The sequence below is a fragment of the Barbatula barbatula genome (genome assembly GCF_947034865.1).
Source record: "Barbatula barbatula genome assembly, chromosome: 14".
In the NCBI taxonomy this organism is placed as follows: domain Eukaryota; kingdom Metazoa; phylum Chordata; class Actinopteri; order Cypriniformes; family Nemacheilidae; genus Barbatula; species Barbatula barbatula.
Window position 1 is genome coordinate 438,740 of NC_136777.1, and position 23,065 is coordinate 461,804.

Consider the following 23,065-nt stretch of genomic DNA (forward strand, 5'->3'; position numbering starts at 1 on the left):
CTGGTGATTTATTAAAGATACCCTTTTTTGATTCTACTCCGTTGTGGTGCGCTCTTATACCCGCTACACGTGACAAAAATACACCACAGATCTTTTATTATACTGTGCCATAAATGTCCATTTTTGCCTGTAAGGAAAACCACGCTGTTTTGTCTCTTTAAATGCGAATGAGCAGCTGTTCTCCGCCCCCTTTCCATCAGAAAGCACAGGGCTGTCACATAAGGTGAATGAGAAACACTTTTTATTTTTAAAAACCAAAGTGCAGGGCAAACATATAGTTTTTTTAAAAGTTTAACACACTGTTTCTGAGAGAAAGGGAAAACGCATCATATCTATAAAAAGTGAAAACATGCTTTCTGTGAGTGAATGCACAAACCCGTTGTCTTTACAACGTGCACATAGTTTTTATACGTGACAATACACGGGACAAATGAATCATATCTATAAAAACGGAACCCATGCTCTCTATGAGTGAAACGCGTTGTCTTTACAGCCACAATACACCGGACAAACACATCATATCTATAAAAACAGACAACATGCTTTCTCTGAGTGAATGCACAAACGCATTATGTCTTTACAACGTGCACATTGTTTTTTAAGTGACAAAACACGGGACAAACACATCATATATATATAAAAAGTGAAAACATGACCCATTATGAATCCAGCATTGTACTGCATCCATGTGTAAAGTGACTTCACCTGATGTCTTCTGCACACTTCGTTGAGAAATCAAACTAATCCACAGCGTCTTCAGAGGCTCGATGTCGGAAGGAAATGAAGATTTCTGTTCAGTCTTGCATCCAACAACAAAACACCTTGTTTGTTTACAAAACATTCTTGTAGCAAAACGATGGCGGACAGTATAGAAGTGGATGAGGGAGGAGACAGCGGAGTCCATCAGCAGACATCTGGAGGACTCAATCGCTGTGACGTCAGGACGCCAACAGCTCGTTCAAGTGGACAGTTGAGGATTATTGGGGATTAAAGAAATGAATGTGTGGATTTTTTCCATACTAGGGTGGATTTGTACACACACCCCTGACACACAGTTATGTTCAAACAACATTTGAAAGTGCACTTTCTGGATCAGGGGCTCTTTAAATTATCTTTTTAAAGTAGACTGGTGAGTTTTTTGTCGTTTTCCATGGTAAATGATGTGTTTTCAACAGTCTTACACTATCTGAACTTCTGTTGTAAAACCTTAAACACTATATGAATGTTTGCACAAAGTCATGTGGAGTGTGTTTGTGCTCACTTGGGACAGACTTTGTTCTCAGGAATGGGAAGTTGACCGAAGAGGCTACATTCACTGGGCTGTTCTTCAGGTTTGGATGGAACGGGTCCGGCCGCTGGGATCCGGGCGGAGATGGCTGACATCTCTCCTGTGTGGCTTTCATTGGACAGTCCAACACGTTCGGTGGTCTGATTCACGTTTCCGTCGAGGGTGCCGATGTCTCTGCAGCTCGCCAGCTGAATCAGACACTTCCTAAACTGAGCAGATCATCACACGTGAGCGTGTTCATTAACTTGAATATACAGACATTATCACACATCTCATGAACAGTATGTTGTGTTTATTTGTGTTTCAGTGATGAGTCTGTTTTGTTTTTGCTGAGTTTAGCATTGAACTCAATACTCAATGAAGACATTTATTCAGCACAATCTTTTGCAATAATTGATAAAAAGAAATAACTTAAAATAACAGAGTGACTGAATATTTTGAGCTTTACAGCTACAGTACATATGTATACTTGTATCAAGAGAGCTGAAAGTGTTGTTCTGAAACACTGCTTGGGACTTATTAAGTTTTTGTAACAGTAACATTTTTACGAACAACGTTTGATTCAACTTTACTTTAAATACTTCAGTAGATTTAATATAAAAAGTATGTTTGATACTTAAGTACAATATTTATCTATTACTTTAAGACTTTTACTCAAGTCACATTCTAATAGGATACTTTCACTTCTGCCAAAGTCATTTTCTGGCAAGATATTTGTTCTTTTACTCAAGTATTGCTTTTATGTATTTTATAAATCATTCAAGTCAAGTATACTTAAGTGTAAATTGTGAGAAATAGATAAAAAGTAGACTGAAAGTATTTATGTAGTTCATCATGATGAGGTCATAATTGTAAAGTAATCATTATTTGTTTCCACATTAACAAAGTGTTTCACAGCTGACCTGCTGTTGTTCTGTCACTGTTCATTAACACTCATTAAACAACACCAGTGTGCTCATTAGTGCACTTGTCCTGAGCTTACTTTAAAACATATGAGAGTGATATTACAGAGAGCTTGTTGCTCATTGAACTTTAGATAATAACATTATTTCAATAATAATGAATCTGCACAATGTAGTTCACTAACACACACACACACACACACACACACAGGTTTGTTGTCATATCCTTAATTTCTATTCATTTTAGGCATTGATAACTCGGCAGACAAATCTTTTATATCCACATTTATTTGAAACCCGAGAGAAAAACTCCTGTCAATTGTCATTTTTGGGAGGTTTGTAAGAATTCATGGAGAGATGGACATGATTGTAAATATTGTGAAGTAGTTGTGGACAGAATTAAGATGTCACAGTGTTTCTCTTGGCTTGAGTTCGGCACACACACTGACAGTTCCAGTTCAGCCGTCTGACTGACACCTCACTGCCAAACCGAGTTTACATCAAATAACCTCCACAACTGCTCAATAATTCATTATACTTGCTACATGACTGCAGCCGGTTTGGTCCACAACTGGAGGTATTTATATATATATATATATATATATATTTTATTTCTGTAATCGATGTCAAATATGTCAAATCTAGTCAACCGATGTCATCTCACAATGTCTCTGAATCCACTGTCCTATGCGCTCACAAACATCTGGCTAGAGGAACATCTAGCTCGCTGATATTTCTGTCAGCTGAAAGCTAACCTATTTATCTGTGGCGGTCTGGAACTGGGACACAGTAAACCTTCCTACTTTAGATGAAAATTGACTTCTGTTTACCAATCCAACATGCAAAGGCACTCGATCAGTGTTTAGTGTTTTCCTTTAGTGCAGAAAACTCCAGATGTCTTTAAGTGACTCAAAATAATACATATTGGCCTGGATTCACAGACAAGGCTTAGCTTAAGCCAGAACTATGACTAAATTTAATATTTTATAAAATTGCATAAACTTTGATTCTATAGATTCTTTAGGGCTCTGCTATACATTAATTGTACCAGTCTATGGTTCTTTAGGTCTCTGGTTCTACGGGGCTCTGTTGCTATATACTCTAATTCTATAAGCCCTTGTTCTATATGGCCCAGATGCTATACACTTCATTCTTTATGTCTCTTGTTCTATAGGCCTATTAGGCTCTTTATAGATGCACTTTAATGGTCTCTAGTTCTATAGGGCTCTGCTACTACTGTATATGCTTTAGGCTCTTTATAGATGCACTTTAATGGTCTCTAGTTCTATAGGGCTCTGCTACTACTGTATATACTTTAGGCTCTTTATAGATGCACTTTAATGGTCTCTAGTTCTATAGAGCTCTGCTACTACTGTATATACTTTAGGCTCTTTACAGATGCACTTTAATGGTCTCTAGTTCTATAGGGCTCTGCTACTACTGTATATACTTTAGGCTCTTTATAGATGCACTTTAATGGTCTCTAGTTCTATAGAGCTCTGCTACTACTGTATATACTTTAGGCTCTTTATAGATGCACTTTAATGGTCTCTAGTTCTATAGAGCTCTGCTACTACTGTATATACTTTAGGCTCTTTACAGATGCACTTTAATGGTCTCTAGTTCTATAGAGCTCTGCTACTACTGTATATACTTTAGGCTCTTTATAGATGCACTTTAATGGTCTCTAGTTCTATAGAGCTCTGCTACTACTGTATATACTTTAGGCTCTTTACAGATGCACTTTAATGGTCTCTAGTTCTATAGGGCTCTGCTACTACTGTATATACTTTAGGCTCTTTATAGATGCACTTTAATGGTCTCTAGTTCTATAGAGCTCTGCTACTACTGTATATACTTTAGGCTCTTTATAGATGCACTTTAATGGTCTCTAGTTCTATAGAGCTCTGCTACTACTGTATATACTTTAGGCTCTTTATAGATGCACTTTAATGTTCTCTAGTTCTATAGAGCTCTGCTACTACTGTATATACTTTAGGCTCTTTACAGATGCACTTTAATGGTCTCTAGTTCTATAGAGCTCTGCTACTACTGTATATACTTTAGGCTCTTTATACATGCACTTTATTGGTCTCTAGTTCTATAGAGCTCCGCTACTACTGCATATACTTTAGGCTCTTTATAGATGCACTTTAATGGTCTCTAGTTCTATAGAGCTCTGCTACTACTGTATATACTTTAGGCTCTTTATAGATGCACTTTAATGGTCTCTAGTTCTATAGAGCTCCGCTACTACTGCATATACTTTAGGCTCTTTATAGATGCACTTTAATGGTCTCTAGTTCTATAGGTCTCTGCTACTACTGTATATACTTTAGGCTCTTTATAGATGCACTTTAATGGTCTCTAGTTCTATAGAGCTCTGCTACTACTGTATATACTTTAGGCTCTTTACAGATGCACTTTAATGGTCTCTAGTTCTATAGGTCTCTGCTACTACTGTATATACTTTAGGCTCTTTACAGATGCACTTTAATGGTCTCTAGTTCTATAGAGCTCCGCTACTACTGTATATACTTTAGGCTCTTTACAGATGCACTTTAATGGTCTCTAGTTCTATAGGGCTCTGCTACTACTGTATATACTTTAGGCTCTTTATAGATGCACTTTAATGGTCTCTAGTTCTATAGAGCTCCGCTACTACTGTATATACTTTAGGCTCTTTACAGATGCACTTTAATGGTCTCTAGTTCTATAGGGCTCTGCTACTACTGTATATACTTTAGGCTCTTTACAGATGCACTTTAATGGTCTCTAGTTCTATAGAGCTCCGCTACTACTGTATATACTTTAGTTTAGGCTCTTTACAGATGCACTTTAATGGTCTCTAGTTCTATAGGGCTCTGCTACTACTGTATAGACTTTAGGCTCTTTATAGATGCACTTTAATGGTCTCTAGTTCTATAGAGCTCTGCTACTACTGTATAGACTTTAGGCTCTTTATAGATGCACTTTAATGGTCTCTAGTTCTATAGGGCTCTGCTACTACTGTATATACTTTAGGCTCTTTATAGATGCACTTTAATGGTCTCTAGTTCTATAGGGCTCTGCTACTACTGTATATACTTTAGGCTCTTTACAGATGCACTTTAATGGTCTCTAGTTCTATAGGGCTCTGCTACTACTGTATATACTTTAGGCTCTTTATAGATGCACTTTAATGGTCTCTAGTTCTATAGGGCTCCGCTACTACTGTATATACTTTAGGCTCTTTACAGATGCACTTTAATGGTCTCTAGTTCTATAGGGCTCTGCTACTACTGTATATACTTTAGGCTCTTTACAGATGCACTTTAATGGTCTCTAGTTCTATAGGGCTCTGCTACTACTGTATATACTTTAGGCTCTTTACAGATGCACTTTAATGGTCTCTAGTTCTATAGGGCTCTGCTACTACTGTATATACTTTAGGCTCTTTACAGATGCACTTTAATGGTCTCTAGTTCTATAGAGCTCCGCTACTACTGTATATACTTTAGGCTCTTTACAGATGCACTTTAATGGTCTCTAGTTCTATAGGGCTCCGCTACTACTGTATATACTTTAGGCTCTTTATAGATGCACTTTAATGGTCTCTAGTTCTATAGGGCTCCGCTACTACTGTATATACTTTAGGCTCTTTACAGATGCACTTTAATGGTCTCTAGTTCTATAGGGCTCTGCTACTACTGTATATACTTTAGGCTCTTTACAGATGCACTTTAATGGTCTCTAGTTCTATAGGGCTCTGCTACTACTGTATATACTTTAGGCTCTTTACAGATGCACTTTAATGGTCTCTAGTTCTATAGGGCTCTGCTACTACTGTATATACTTTAGGCTCTTTACAGATGCACTTTAATGGTCTCTAGTTCTATAGAGCTCCGCTACTACTGTATATACTTTAGGCTCTTTACAGATGCACTTTAATGGTCTCTAGTTCTATAGGTCTCTGCTACTACTGTATATACTTTAGGCTCTTTATAGATGCACTTTAATGGTCTCTAGTTCTATAGAGCTCTGCTACTACTGTATATACTTTAGGCTCTTTATAGATGCACTTTAATGGTCTCTAGTTCTATAGGGCTCTGCTACTACTGTATATACTTTAGGCTCTTTATAGATGCACTTTAATGGTCTCTAGTTCTATAGGGCTCTGCTACTACTGTATATACTTTAGGCTCTTTATAGATGCACTTTAATGGTCTCTAGTTCTATAGAGCTCTGCTACTACTGTATATACTTTAGGCTCTTTATAGATGCATTTTAATGGTCTCTAGTTCTATAGAGCTCTGCTACTACTGTATATACTTTAGGCTCTTTACAGATGCACTTTAATGGTCTCTAGTTCTATAGAGCTCCGCTACTACTGTATATACTTTAGGCTCTTTACAGATGCACTTTAATGGTCTCTAGTTCTATAGAGCTCCGCTACTACTGTATATACTTTAGGCTCTTTACAGATGCACTTTAATGGTCTCTAGTTCTATAGGGCTCCGCTACTACTGTATATACTTTAGGCTCTTTATAGATGCACTTTAATGGTCTCTAGTTCTATAGGGCTCTGCTACTACTGTATATACTTTAGGCTCTTTACAGATGCACTTTAATGGTCTCTAGTTCTATAGAGCTCTGCTACTACTGTATATACTTTAGGCTCTTTATAGATGCACTTTAATGGTCTCTAGTTCTATAGAGCTCTGCTACTACTGTATATACTTTAGGCTCTTTACAGATGCACTTTAATGGTCTCTAGTTCTATAGAGCTCTGCTACTACTGTATATACTTTAGGCTCTTTACAGATGCACTTTAATGGTCTCTAGTTCTATAGAGCTCTGCTACTACTGCATATACTTTAGGCTCTTTATAGATGCACTTTAATGGTCTCTAGTTCTATAGAGCTCTGCTACTACTGTATAGACTTTAGGCTCTTTATAGATGCACTTTAATGGTCTCTAGTTCTATAGAGCTCTGCTACTACTGTATAGACTTTAGGCTCTTTATAGATGCACTTTAATGGTCTCTAGTTCTATAGGGCTCTGCTACTACTGTATATACTTTAGGCTCTTTATAGATGCACTTTAATGGTCTCTAGTTCTATAGGGCTCTGCTACTACTGTATATACTTTAGGCTCTTTACAGATGCACTTTAATGGTCTCTAGTTCTATAGGGCTCTGCTACTACTGTATATACTTTAGGCTCTTTATAGATGCACTTTAATGGTCTCTAGTTCTATAGGGCTCCGCTACTACTGTATATACTTTAGGCTCTTTACAGATGCACTTTAATGGTCTCTAGTTCTATAGGGCTCTGCTACTACTGTATATACTTTAGGCTCTTTACAGATGCACTTTAATGGTCTCTAGTTCTATAGGGCTCTGCTACTACTGTATATACTTTAGGCTCTTTACAGATGCACTTTAATGGTCTCTAGTTCTATAGGGCTCTGCTACTACTGTATATACTTTAGGCTCTTTACAGATGCACTTTAATGGTCTCTAGTTCTATAGAGCTCCGCTACTACTGTATATACTTTAGGCTCTTTACAGATGCACTTTAATGGTCTCTAGTTCTATAGGGCTCCGCTACTACTGTATATACTTTAGGCTCTTTATAGATGCACTTTAATGGTCTCTAGTTCTATAGGGCTCCGCTACTACTGTATATACTTTAGGCTCTTTACAGATGCACTTTAATGGTCTCTAGTTCTATAGGGCTCTGCTACTACTGTATATACTTTAGGCTCTTTACAGATGCACTTTAATGGTCTCTAGTTCTATAGGGCTCTGCTACTACTGTATATACTTTAGGCTCTTTATAGATGCACTTTAATGGTCTCTAGTTCTATAGGGCTCTGCTACTACTGTATATACTTTAGGCTCTTTACAGATGCACTTTAATGGTCTCTAGTTCTATAGGGCTCTGCTACTACTGTATATACTTTAGGCTCTTTACAGATGCACTTTAATGGTCTCTAGTTCTATAGAGCTCCGCTACTACTGTATATACTTTAGGCTCTTTACAGATGCACTTTAATGGTCTCTAGTTCTATAGGTCTCTGCTACTACTGTATATACTTTAGGCTCTTTATAGATGCACTTTAATGGTCTCTAGTTCTATAGAGCTCTGCTACTACTGTATATACTTTAGGCTCTTTATAGATGCACTTTAATGGTCTCTAGTTCTATAGGGCTCTGCTACTACTGTATATACTTTAGGCTCTTTATAGATGCACTTTAATGGTCTCTAGTTCTATAGGGCTCTGCTACTACTGTATATACTTTAGGCTCTTTATAGATGCACTTTAATGGTCTCTAGTTCTATAGAGCTCTGCTACTACTGTATATACTTTAGGCTCTTTATAGATGCATTTTAATGGTCTCTAGTTCTATAGAGCTCTGCTACTACTGTATATACTTTAGGCTCTTTACAGATGCACTTTAATGGTCTCTAGTTCTATAGAGCTCCGCTACTACTGTATATACTTTAGGCTCTTTACAGATGCACTTTAATGGTCTCTAGTTCTATAGAGCTCCGCTACTACTGTATATACTTTAGGCTCTTTACAGATGCACTTTAATGGTCTCTAGTTCTATAGGGCTCCGCTACTACTGTATATACTTTAGGCTCTTTATAGATGCACTTTAATGGTCTCTAGTTCTATAGGGCTCTGCTACTACTGTATATACTTTAGGCTCTTTACAGATGCACTTTAATGGTCTCTAGTTCTATAGAGCTCTGCTACTACTGTATATACTTTAGGCTCTTTATAGATGCACTTTAATGGTCTCTAGTTCTATAGAGCTCTGCTACTACTGCATATACTTTAGGCTCTTTATAGATGCACTTTAATGGTCTCTAGTTCTATAGAGCTCTGCTACTACTGTATATACTTTAGGCTCTTTATAGATGCACTTTAATGGTCTCTAGTTCTATAGAGCTCTGCTACTACTGTATATACTTTAGGCTCTTTATAGATGCACTTTAATGGTCTCTAGTTCTATAGAGCTCTGCTACTACTGTATATACTTTAGGCTCTTTATAGATGCACTTTAATGGTCTCTAGTTCTATAGAGCTCTGCTACTACTGTATGTACTTTAGGCTCTTTATAGATGCACTTTAATGGTCTCTAGTTCTATAGGTCTCTGCTACTACTGTATGTACTTTAGGCTCTTTATAGATGCACTTTAATGGTCTCTAGTTCTATAGGTCTCTGCTACTACTGTATATACTTTAGGCTCTTTATAGATGCACTTTAATGGTCTCTAGTTCTATAGAGCTCTGCTACTACTGTATATACTTTAGGCTCTTCATAGATGCACTTTAATGGTCTCTAGTTCTATAGGGCTCTGCTACTACTGTATATACTTTAGGCTCTTTATAGATGCACTTTAATGGTCTCTAGTTCTATAGAGCTCTGCTACTACTGCATATACTTTAGGCTCTTTATAGATGCACTTTAATGGTCTCTAGTTCTATAGAGCTCTGCTACTACTGTATATACTTTAGGCTCTTTATAGATGCACTTTAATGGTCTCTAGTTCTATAGAGCTCTGCTACTACTGTATATACTTTAGGCTCTTTATAGATGCACTTTAATGGTCTCTAGTTCTATAGGTCTCTGCTACTACTGTATATACTTTTGGCTCTTTATAGATGCACTTTAATGGTCTCTAGTTCTATAGGTCTCTGCTACTACTGTATATACTTTAGGCTCTTTACAGATGCACTTTAATGGTCTCTAGTTCTATAGAGCTCTGCTACTACTGTATATACTTTAGGCTCTTTATAGATGCACTTTAATGGTCTCTAGTTCTATAGAGCTCTGCTACTACTGTATATACTTTAGGCTCTTTATAGATGCACTTTAATGTTCTCTAGTTCTATAGGTCTCTGCTACTACTGTATATACTTTAGGCTCTTTATAGATGCACTTTAATGGTCTCTAGTTCTATAGAGCTCTGCTGCTACTGTATATACTTTAGGCTCTTTACAGATGCACTTTAATGGTCTCTAGTTCTATAGGTCTCTGCTGCTACTGTATATACTTTAGGCTCTTTATAGATGCACTTTAATGGTCTCTAGTTCTATAGAGCTCTGCTACTACTGTATATACTTTAGGCTCTTCATAGATGCACTTTAATGGTCTCTAGTTCTATAGAGCTCTGCTACTACTGTATATACTTTAGGCTCTTTATAGATGCACTTTAATGGTCTCTAGTTCTATAGAGCTCTGCTACTACTGTATATACTTTAGGCTCTTTATAGATGCACTTTAATGGTCTCTAGTTCTATAGAGCTCTGCTACTACTGTATATACTTTAGGCTCTTTATAGATGCACTTTAATGGTCTCTAGTTCTATAGAGCTCTGCTGCTACTACTGTATATACTTTAGGCTCTTTACAGATGCACTTTAATGGTCTCTAGTTCTATAGGGCTCTGCTACTACTGTATATACTTTAGGCTCTTTATAGATGCACTTTAATGGTCTCTAGTTCTATAGAGCTCTGCTGCTACTACTGTATATACTTTAGGCTCTTTACAGATGCACTTTAATGGTCTCTAGTTCTATAGAGCTCTGCTACTACTGTATATACTTTAGGCTCTTTATAGATGCACTTTAATGGTCTCTAGTTCTATAGAGCTCTGCTACTACTGTATATACTTTAGGCTCTTTACAGATGCACTTTAATGGTCTCTAGTTCTATAGAGCTCTGCTACTACTGTATATACTTTAGGCTCTTTATACATGCACTTTAATGGTCTCTAGTTCTATAGAGCTCCGCTACTACTGCATATACTTTAGGCTCTTTATAGATGCACTTTAATGGTCTCTAGTTCTATAGAGCTCCGCTACTACTGTATATACTTTAGGCTCTTTATAGATGCACTTTAATGGTCTCTAGTTCTATAGAGCTCCGCTACTACTGTATATACTTTAGGCTCTTTATAGATGCACTTTAATGGTCTCTAGTTCTATAGAGCTCTGCTACTACTGTATATACTTTAGGCTCTTTATAGATGCACTTTAATGGTCTCTAGTTCTATAGAGCTCTGCTACTACTGTATGTACTTTAGGCTCTTTATAGATGCACTTTAATGGTCTCTAGTTCTATAGGTCTCTGCTACTACTGTATATACTTTAGGCTCTTTATAGATGCACTTTAATGGTCTCTAGTTCTATAGGTCTCTGCTACTACTGTATATACTTTAGGCTCTTTATAGATGCACTTTAATGGTCTCTAGTTCTATAGGTCTCTGCTACTACTGTATATACTTTAGGCTCTTTATAGATGCACTTTAATGGTCTCTAGTTCTATAGAGCTCTGCTACTACTGTATATACTTTAGGCTCTTTATAGATGCACTTTAATGGTCTCTAGTTCTATAGGTCTCTGCTACTACTGTATGTACTTTAGGCTCTTTATAGATGCACTTTAATGGTCTCTAGTTCTATAGGTCTCTGCTACTACTGTATATACTTTAGGCTCTTTATAGATGCACTTTAATGGTCTCTAGTTCTATAGAGCTCTGCTACTACTGTATATACTTTAGGCTCTTTATAGATGCACTTTAATGGTCTCTAGTTCTATAGAGCTCTGCTACTACTGTATATACTTTAGGCTCTTTACAGATGCACTTTAATGGTCTCTAGTTCTATAGGGCTCTGCTACTACTGTATATACTTTAGGCTCTTTATAGATGCACTTTAATGGTCTCTAGTTCTATAGAGCTCTGCTACTACTGTATATACTTTAGGCTCTTTATAGATGCACTTTAATGGTCTCTAGTTCTATAGAGCTCTGCTGCTACTACTGTATATACTTTAGGCTCTTTATAGATGCACTTTAATGGTCTCTAGTTCTATAGAGCTCTGCTGCTACTGTATATACTTTAGGCTCTTTATAGATGCACTTTAATGGTCTCTAGTTCTATAGGTCTCTGCTACTACTGTATATACTTTAGGCTCTTTATAGATGCACTTTAATGGTCTCTAGTTCTATAGAGCTCTGCTACTACTGTATATACTTTAGGCTCTTTATAGATGCACTTTAATGTTCTCTAGTTCTATAGAGCTCTGCTACTACTGTATATACTTTAGGCTCTTTATAGATGCACTTTAATGTTCTCTAGTTCTATAGAGCTCTGCTACTACTGTATAGACTTTAGGCTCTTTATAGATGCACTTTAATGGTCTCTAGTTCTATAGAGCTCTGCTACTACTGTATAGACTTTAGGCTCTTTATAGATGCACTTGTAATGGAAATTTTCTAGTCTAGCTTCTTGATGTGTCTATCTATATGTTTATGAAGTTTCTATCTATGTTTTCTTCTCTATGTTATCATGTTTTTCTCTATACGTCATACCACTCTGCCTTTGCCCTCGAGCAGAGGCCAAGATGTTCTGTTTGGAATAACGGGCATCACTTCTCGGAAACCAGCTCGGGATTCTGGCTAGGGGGCAAAGGGAGGGGGTTTTCACGTTTTAATATATAAACTCTGGGTGCAGAAGGAAAGAGCGCCTTTGCTCTGCACCATGCTCATTGCTTATGATGCAGATTAAACGACAATAAAATACTTTGCAAAGTACCTGATGTCTCTGTGTGTTGCGTTTGTCAAAATTGACTCACCTTGATTAAGGAATAAGAAAATTCCACAACACACTTTAATGGTCTCTAGTTCTATAGAGCTCCGCTACTACTGTATATACTTTAGGCTCTTTACAGATGCACTTTAATGGTCTCTAGTTCTATAGAGCTCCGCTACTACTGTATATACTTTAGGCTCTTTATAGATGCACTTTAATGGTCTCTAGTTCTATAGGTCTCTGCTACTACTGTATATACTTTAGGCTCTTTATAGATGCACTTTAATGGTCTCTAGTTCTATAGAGCTCTGCTACTACTGTATATACTTTAGGCTCTTTATAGATGCACTTTAATGGTCTCTAGTTCTATAGAGCTCTGCTACTACTGTATATACTTTAGGCTCTTTACAGATGCACTTTAATGGTCTCTAGTTCTATAGGGCTCTGCTACTACTGTATATACTTTAGGCTCTTTATAGATGCACTTTAATGGTCTCTAGTTCTATAGAGCTCTGCTACTACTGTATATACTTTAGGCTCTTTATAGATGCACTTTAATGGTCTCTAGTTCTATAGAGCTCTGCTGCTACTACTGTATATACTTTAGGCTCTTTACAGATGCACTTTAATGGTCTCTAGTTCTATAGAGCTCTGCTACTACTGTATATACTTTAGGCTCTTTATAGATGCACTTTAATGGTCTCTAGTTCTATAGAGCTCTGCTACTACTGTATATACTTTAGGCTCTTTATAGATGCACTTTAATGGTCTCTAGTTCTATAGGTCTCTGCTACTACTGTATATACTTTAGGCTCTTTATAGATGCACTTTAATGGTCTCTAGTTCTATAGAGCTCTGCTACTACTGTATATACTTTAGGCTCTTTATAGATGCACTTTAATGTTCTCTAGTTCTATAGAGCTCTGCTACTACTGTATATACTTTAGGCTCTTTATAGATGCACTTTAATGTTCTCTAGTTCTATAGAGCTCTGCTACTACTGTATATACTTTAGGCTCTTTACAGATGCACTTTAATGGTCTCTAGTTCTATAGGTCTCTGCTACTACTGTATATACTTTAGGCTCTTTACAGATGCACTTTAATGGTCTCTAGTTCTATAGAGCTCTGCTACTACTGTATATACTTTAGGCTCTTTATAGATGCACTTTAATGTTCTCTAGTTCTATAGAGCTCTGCTACTACTGTATAGACTTTAGGCTCTTTATAGATGCACTTTAATGGTCTCTAGTTCTATAGAGCTCTGCTACTACTGTATAGACTTTAGGCTCTTTATAGATGCACTTTAATGGTCTCTAGTTCTATAGAGCTCTGCTACTACTGTATGTACTTTAGGCTCTTTATAGATGCACTTTAATGGTCTCTAGTTCTATAGGGCTCTGCTACTACTGTATATACTTTAGGCTCTTTATAGATGCACTTTAATGGTCTCTAGTTCTATAGGTCTCTGCTACTACTGTATATACTTTAGGCTCTTTACAGATGCACTTTAATGGTCTCTAGTTCTATAGAGCTCCGCTACTACTGTATATACTTTAGGCTCTTTACAGATGCACTTTAATGGTCTCTAGTTCTATAGGGCTCCGCTATTACTGTATATACTTTAGGCTCTTTATAGATGCACTTTAATGGTCTCTAGTTCTATAGAGCTCTGCTACTACTGTATAGACTTTAGGCTCTTTATAGATGCACTTTAATGTTCTCTAGTTCTATAGAGCTCTGCTACTACTGTATATACTTTAGGCTCTTTATAGATGCACTTTAATGTTCTCTAGTTCTATAGAGCTCTGCTACTACTGTATATACTTTAGGCTCTTTATAGATGCACTTTAATGGTCTCTAGTTCTATAGAGCTCTGCTACTACTATATATACTTTAGGCTCTTTATAGATGCACTTTAATGGTCTCTAGTTCTATAGGTCTCTGCTACTACTGTATATACTTTAGGCTCTTTATAGATGCACTTTAATGGTCTCTAGTTCTATAGAGCTCTGCTACTACTGTATATACTTTAGGCTCTTCATAGATGCACTTTAATGGTCTCTAGTTCTATAGAGCTCTGCTACTACTGTATATACTTTAGGCTCTTTATAGATGCACTTTAATGGTCTCTAGTTCTATAGAGCTCTTCTACTACTGTATATACTTTAGGCTCTTTATAGATGCACTTTAATGTTCTCTAGTTCTATAGAGCTCTGCTACTACTGTATATACTTTAGGCTCTTTATAGATGCACTTTAATGTTCTCTAGTTCTATAGAGCTCTGCTACTACTGTATAGACTTTAGGCTCTTTATAGATGCACTTTAATGGTCTCTAGTTCTATAGAGCTCTGCTACTACTGTATAGACTTTAGGCTCTTTATAGATGCACTTTAATGGTCTCTAGTTCTATAGAGCTCTGCTACTACTGTATATACTTTAGGCTCTTTATAGATGCACTTTAATGGTCTCTAGTTCTATAGGGCTCTGCTACTACTGTATAGACTTTAGGCTCTTTATAGATGCACTTTAATGTTCTCTAGTTCTATAGAGCTCTGCTACTACTGTATAGACTTTAGGCTCTTTATAGATGCACTTTAATGGTCTCTAGTTCTATAGAGCTCTGCTACTACTGTATGTACTTTAGGCTCTTTATAGATGCACTTTAATGGTCTCTAGTTCTATAGGTCTCTGCTACTACTGTATATACTTTAGGCTCTTTATAGATGCACTTTAATGTTCTCTAGTTCTATAGAGCTCTGCTACTACTGTATATACTTTAGGCTCTTTATAGATGCACTTTAATGGTCTCTAGTTCTATAGAGCTCCGCTACTACTGTATATACTTTAGGCTCTTTACAGATGCACTTTAATGGTCTCTAGTTCTATAGAGCTCTGCTACTACTGTATATACTTTAGGCTCTTTACAGATGCACTTTAATGGTCTCTAGTTCTATAGGGCTCTGCTACTACTGTATATACTTTAGGCTCTTTACAGATGCACTTTAATGGTCTCTAGTTCTATAGGGCTCTGCTACTACTGTATATACTTTAGGCTCTTTATAGATGCACTTTAATGTTCTCTAGTTCTATAGAGCTCTGCTACTACTGTATATACTTTAGGCTCTTTATAGATGCACTTTAATGGTCTCTAGTTCTATAGGGCTCTGCTACTACTGCATATACTTTAGGCTCTTTATAGATGCACTTTAATGTTCTCTAGTTCTATAGAGCTCTGCTACTACTGTATATACTTTAGGCTCTTTATAGATGCACTTTAATGGTCTCTAGTTCTATAGAGCTCTGCTACTACTGTATATACTTTAGGCTCTTTATAGATGCACTTTAATGGTCTCTAGTTCTATAGAGCTCTGCTACTACTGTATAGACTTTAGGCTCTTTACAGATGCACTTTAATGGTCTCTAGTTCTATAGAGCTCTGCTACTACTGTATATACTTTAGGCTCTTTATAGATGCACTTTAATGGTCTCTAGTTCTATAGGGCTCTGCTACTACTGTATATACTTTAGGCTCTTTATAGATGCACTTTAATGGTCTCTAGTTCTATAGAGCTCTGCTACTACTGTATATACTTTAGGCTCTTTATAGATGCACTTTAATGGTCTCTAGTTCTATAGGTCTCTGCTACTACTGTATATACTTTAGGCTCTTTATAGATGCACTTTAATGTTCTCTAGTTCTATAGAGCTCTGCTACTACTGTATATACTTTAGGCTCTTTATAGATGCACTTTAATGTTCTCTAGTTCTATAGAGCTCTGCTACTACTGTATATACTTTAGGCTCTTTACAGATGCACTTTAATGGTCTCTAGTTCTATAGAGCTCCGCTACTACTGTATATACTTTAGGCTCTTTATAGATGCACTTTAATGGTCTCTAGTTCTATAGGTCTCTGCTACTACTGTATATACTTTAGGCTCTTTATAGATGCACTTTAATGGTCTCTAGTTCTATAGGTCTCTGCTACTACTGTATATACTTTAGGCAGTATATACTGGCACCTCTGCAAAATGTCTTGAGTGTTTCATGCTTCAGTGTTCTGAGTGGTGTGTTTTGGTGTAATGCTGGAAAATGTCATTAGGTTCCTGTTGTGAAAAACAGCAATCACGTGTGTGGTAATTTCAGATTGACCATTTCCGAAGCAGTCTTGAGCTAATCAGAGTTTGATGTAATGTATCAGCTCCAAATTGGTTTTGATTTCCAGGAAACATACAAACTGAACACATCGAATGAATAACTTGAATGGTAATTCACTTTGGACAAAGGCGTCTGCAAAATTCAAACATGTATGTAAACATTCATCTTTTGTATTCGATCAATATGTGTTTCAGTCAGTTATCACATTTACGTTTACAGGAGTATATCATTTACCTGTTTGTTCATGAACACATAGATGATGGGGTTGTAAACCGCTGCTGTTTTGGAGAAGAACGCTGGGACAGCTGCTAGTCGAGGGTCCAGATTAATGCTGGGATGGGCGGTGACCACGACAGAGAAAACAGCGTACGGAGTCCAGGCCACCATAAATGCCACGATCATTACAACCACCATACGGGTCACCTGACGTTCAGGTTTCCTGGCATTTCCCAGCCTGCCATGACTGTTAGACACCTGCAAAGGTGTGTATGAGTGTTGACAACACACATCTGTGTTGACGAAATAATCCAAATACAACATGGTTATATTGAGTGGGGGTGGCTGCTATGATATGACCATTACTGACATGTAAACATCCTAAAACATGACATTGAGCTTACTAACAGGCTTGAACAGAGCCGATCCTTCATATACGCATACTGCAGCACCAGGGGGCCCCTTGAGTACCAAATCAACTTGAATGTAAACAATACGCGGATTAAACTTCTGCCTTCGGAGTGTTCTGTTACAAACTTTACAGGAATAATCTTTTTCTTCCCTTTTTAATAATTAATTAATTAATTTAATTACTGTGACGTACTCTGACATCATGCAGTGCGCGCAGGATGAAGAATAATGTGATGATGCGACTTTACATATAGCCATGGCTTCAATACGAAGCTATCCATCTTTAGCGGAAAAAAAGGCAACGACATGAAGCAAAAGAACATGCAGGCAATTGTTAGTTATGCAAGTACAGATTTACAAATTCAGCATTTGTCCACTGGCATACAGTTAGTTTGACTGTGAACGTGCGATAGTCGTGAATTCAGGGGCCGTCTCCAAAGTTACATTACACATTAATATTCTAACTTCAATAGAAATTACAGGTAAGGACTTACAGTACGATGTTCATGTGTGTCTCAGCTATAATGCACACCACTGCAATCCACGGTATTTTGTTTGCCCATGATAATTAGTCATTTTTGTGTTTTCACATCTGGAGAATTATTGATGTGTTTCTCGAGTAAACCCGTAGCTCCGCCCCGGTTGTGACAGATGTTCTCTGTGCTGACTGACCTTTCTCAACTTCCTCAGCAGTTTGCAGTAACAGTAGATGATCACACCCAGCGGAAGAATAAAACAGGTGATGAAGAAAGCGATGATGAAGGTGTGATCAAGGAACCTGCCGGAATACCTGCACAGGGACAAAGCCAGTGAGTGCAATGGTTTATGAACATTTACAGACTGTGTCAATAAATCTGCTTTCATAAAGATAGCGTGATCTGACCATGAAATATATATATATACACTTCGCCCAGGTTCTGTTTACAGAATGCTCTTCTGTAGTGTTTCGTTCAAACTCTCTTGAATCAGAGCTCAATGAGACTGTATCAAGGGCGGAGTCAGACGTTGTAGACATTGGGGGCTTAGCCCAAATGAATGGGCACGGTCCCCCAAGGAGAATATTATTTCCCCATTTAGGACAGCATTATTAATGTTTTTATGTAATTGTTCTTTGTATTCATTTTGAAACCATAACAAAACAAATGTTCACAATGACATTTTCTCTTCTCTAAACAGGCAGAATATGTCTGCTGTAGGCCTGTAACTATGAAGTGACATAAGAAAGGTTGATTAGGAGTTTGGAATAAGCAGCATCACTAATATAGAATCTTGAAGCTTGTTGAGTAGTTTTCATCTCTCTTACCATTTTAAATTTTTTTGTAAACAGTTTGCTTTGTTGTGTCTGCCTTCTTAGATTAAATTAGATTAGATTAGATTAGATTAGATTCAACTTTATTGTCATTACACATATACAAGAACAGTGTAACGAAATGTAGTTTAGGTCTAACCAGAAGTGCAGTTAGCAAGTGCAGGATATACAGTTAGAATAAATACAGAATACAATAGTGAGAATATAATACAGTGGGCATGGACTATAAAAATATTTTGCAGTAGGTGTGTTCTATGAAAATATGACAGTAGGTATATACTATGAACAATATATTCAGATGACTATATACTATGAACATTAATGTACAGGTGGATAAGAACAGATAATAATTTAGACTAAAATAGTGCAAGTGACTTAGGTATTCATAAATTATTGACAGTCTGATTCTTACGTCTCACTACAGTCATCTTCGCACTGGAATTCACGCATGAATGCAGCCGATTGGCTGAAGTTTGCTATTCTTCAGTCTGATTGGCGGACATTCTGCTTGGCCTCTGTAATTTGATTGGCTGGAGTTGCGTAAACTCTGTCTTTCTCATTTGATTGCTCAACTTTTTGACATTGACGAGCACTAGCCGCTGGTACTGATGCTGCAGCTGCACCAAGTTACTATAGGGCACAGAAATCACGAGAAAAGCTAGAAAATTATTACTTATATTATTTCATTATATCCCAACAGTGGGCCGGCACACAATGAGCAACATATACTACTCACCTAGTGTTAACATTAGCCATTAACCGGTGATCTCTGCATCAGCTAACAGTTTTCACATCGCATAACTATAAATATACACTTTCACAGTTATATCGATGCCACTGTAATATTCTGTAAATAAATCATTTTAATTTCCACACATTACCCTTGTTTTAAGATGAACGTCTTCTTCTGTAAAATATACTGGAGTGGAGGACCGAGTTTAAAGCTAAATGCCACCCAGTGTACTTAATGAATTCATTTTAGAATCCTGAGATAGATTCAGGGCTTTTGAAAAAGCATTGGTGGAGTCCCACCGTTCCGCCCCTGTATTGACAGTTTAATGTGCTGACCGATGTGTTGTTGTGGATGTCAACGTATTAATCTCAGTCACATCACATCAGAGATTACAGGAGGATGGCAGGTGATACATTCAAGCAGGTGTTAAAGCCCGAAGCTCAGAAACGCTGTGAGATAAATACTGTACAACATTTAAAACAGCTCCGTCAGCACAACAGAGAAAGTCTGAGGCTGAAAATGTCAAAAGTAAAGCGAAGTCTCACCGTGTAGTAAACCCTGCTCGACGGGCATGGGTAAAAAAGACTCATTAGTAAAAAACGACCAGTAAATTTGAGCAGAGATAATTGGTCCAATTCTTTAAGGCAAAAAGTCTCAAATTAAATTGTCCCTGTCATAATAACTCAAGAAATAATAAGATCCAAGTTCTGCAGCGCTTTCTTCTTGAAAAAGAAAACAACTCTCTTGGAAAATCTGCATTTGATGAACAATGGGCGATTTAAATCCCCAAACTTAGTTTTGTTTTAGATTTTGCGTCCAGAATTCTGTTAGAAAATATAATAACCACCATCCACGCAACAGACATCACACGTGAGACGGTTTAAAGGTGTTCTATTCCATAATGAGACTTTGCACAAACACATGCTGAGACACGCCGTGGTTCCTGACTGCTTTGGTTTCTCACCAGTTTGGTTCACAGGTGGTTCCGATGCGGCTGACGGTGTAACTGCTCCAGCCCAACACGGGCGGTATGGTCCAGATGAAGGAGAAGGTCCAGACAAACATCAGACCCAGCGCTGCGTGTTTACCTCTCAGACGAATGTTCCCCAGAGGACGACAGATGACAAAATAACGCTCAAACGCCAGGACGGCAAGAGACCATAACGCCACGATACCTGAAGATTGACAGAGATTTATAAAAACAAAAACATTTCATTTTGATGATGAAGTCTAATGGTCCTCATTGTTATCATTTCTAAGAAAGCTGTGCAACCTGTGCTTTATAATTACAGTAGAAGAATAACTCGTCTCGAGCTGCCAGAGACTTCTATTAAACATTTATTTCAGTTCTTTTACAGATGTTTTGTGGCTCATCTCTTTTAACATTCTGTTTTTACTACTTTGATAAGTAGATCTTATCAGGTCCAATCTTCATTTATAAAATAATTATTTGTATAAACAGCAACTTTTGTTTTCTGTGACAAAGAGAAACTTCAGCTAAAATTGTGAATTCAGTCATTTGCTGTCATTCGTTTCCAACATTTTCCACAGAAATACCCACATCATTTCATTTGAATCTTCATTTTTATTCTATGATTTTTCTGTCTGGTGTACTGACTCAGCTTTGACCTCGGATATAAAAATCTTGTAGGGTTTATCTGCTCCTGAACATGTGACACACTTCAGACTGATCAAGTTTTCACCGCCCTGAAGACACTACTGCAAACTCATCACAGCTTCTGTAAGTTTATAAATGATAATGAACTTTAATGTGTGCCTTATCTCACTGTATTCAGTTTATCATACAGAATGTAATGTAATAGACGAATAATCGCAATAGTTTGTCATAAATTATATTTGAATCACGGTATCACATATCACATGAAACATTATCATTATAGTATAAACTCCATACTTACAGTTTGGTTTTTAACAGTTCTATTAAAATGAGTTTGTTAGACTACAAGAGAGTCACTGAACAAATAGAATATATAAAACAAGGAGTTTGCATGACTTACCAAAAAATGTGACTGCAAATCCTTCCGAAACACAAGCCCATTGACCCAGGAAGAAATATCCGTGGTAGTTAGTGGCACAACTTATTACCCCTCCAGTCAACGACACCAGAAAGTCAGCGAGAGATAAATTGACAATGATATAATTCAGAGGCTGTCGCAGCTGCCTGAACCTAAAGGTGACGAGCATCACCGCGCCGTTCTCACACAGAGACAGAGTCGTCACAATAAACATTAAAACAGCCAAGAATGTATAGTTCCAGGGCTCTACATATGTCAGAGGTCCGGAGAAAGGATCTTCTGTGTGAATTGCACCATTTACTGCCACCTCGAACGATTCCATCTTTTCAAATGAGCAAAATTACGCGAACAGCCCTTGAGCAGCTGAGCGCGGTGCCACAGTCGACCGGTGCGCATCACATTTTGGAAAAGTGTGCATGCATTTCTCAGTCACATCCACTGCACACACATGCCTCTGACTGCATGACTTTTAATACTGTATTTCTATAGGCTACTGTAGCAACAGTCAATAACAGAGCTCGGGATCGGAGTGGGTCAGTCCGCGGTGGACTCGTTGAGTGTCCTGAATCAATTCTCGAGTTGTTTTGTTGTCTTCCCTCACTGCAGATGCCTTAAATAGGATCATCGTTACAGGTCAAGCACGTAAGAGAGCCTTCATCATCGTGCGTGCGAACCTCCTCGAGTTTAGCGCGTTTCGGACATGCGCGCTCCAACTTCGTGTTATGTGTTAAAGCGTCGGAAGAGATCGTCATCAACAATAAACAATTATTATTAGTTCATCTTCACTTCTTTCTAAACGCCTTTTATCTACTTGTGTTGAGGTTTTGTCAGAAGCGTTGCGCGCGTCTCACTGCGTAATGCAGTCGAACAGTCGATGCGCAAAATAACACCGATTCCCAACTGTGACTTTATGTCCCAATGCAGACGGAGTAACGATTTAGTGGCTTTTGTCGATACCACAGCGATGCCCTTTTCTAACATAGCCTCGTGAATCGTATTTCGTGAATAAGTGGATTGTGTGGAGAGCATCGGGGACTCTGGAGATCTCCGGAGCCCGTTCTTCCTTTAACAGAGAAAACACTGCTGTTATGCAGCTCGGTACAACTGTATGCACTGCACACAAAAAACAAAGTGTTCAAGCACACAAAAACTGCTATTTGTTAATGTTTTAAAACTACAAAAACATGCAATCAACCAGAGACTCATAAAAAACAGGTTTAAACTTTCAGAAATAAGTTGAATTGTTGATCATTCATTTATTTACAGTTTATGAAGGACAAGATGGCAAAAACTTGTAGTAATGTAGGACAGTTTCAAACAAAGTATTGACCTATCATCCAGTGAATTATAATACGCTTCCCAGCCATAGAGCACGGAGATGCTGAAAAACTGACCCCAAATCACTGGAAATACTGTTCTT

At 37.5% G+C, this 23,065-nt stretch overlaps 1 protein-coding gene across 1 annotated transcript; it reads right to left on the reverse strand.

Annotated features, from left to right (window-relative positions):
• Positions 1 to 81: 81 nt before the first annotated feature.
• Positions 82 to 22,499, reverse strand: valopa (vertebrate ancient long opsin a). The gene is made up of 5 exons (XM_079472441.1): positions 21,628 to 22,499; positions 20,574 to 20,784; positions 18,240 to 18,357; positions 17,175 to 17,414; positions 82 to 1,497 (listed from the first exon to the last, which is right to left on the reverse strand). Exons 1-5 carry the CDS (start codon positions 21,965 to 21,967, stop codon positions 1,258 to 1,260), a joined length of 1,149 nt encoding a protein of 382 aa, XP_079328567.1. The 5' UTR covers positions 21,968 to 22,499; the 3' UTR covers positions 82 to 1,257.
• Between the last annotated feature and the right edge of the window lie 566 nt (positions 22,500 to 23,065).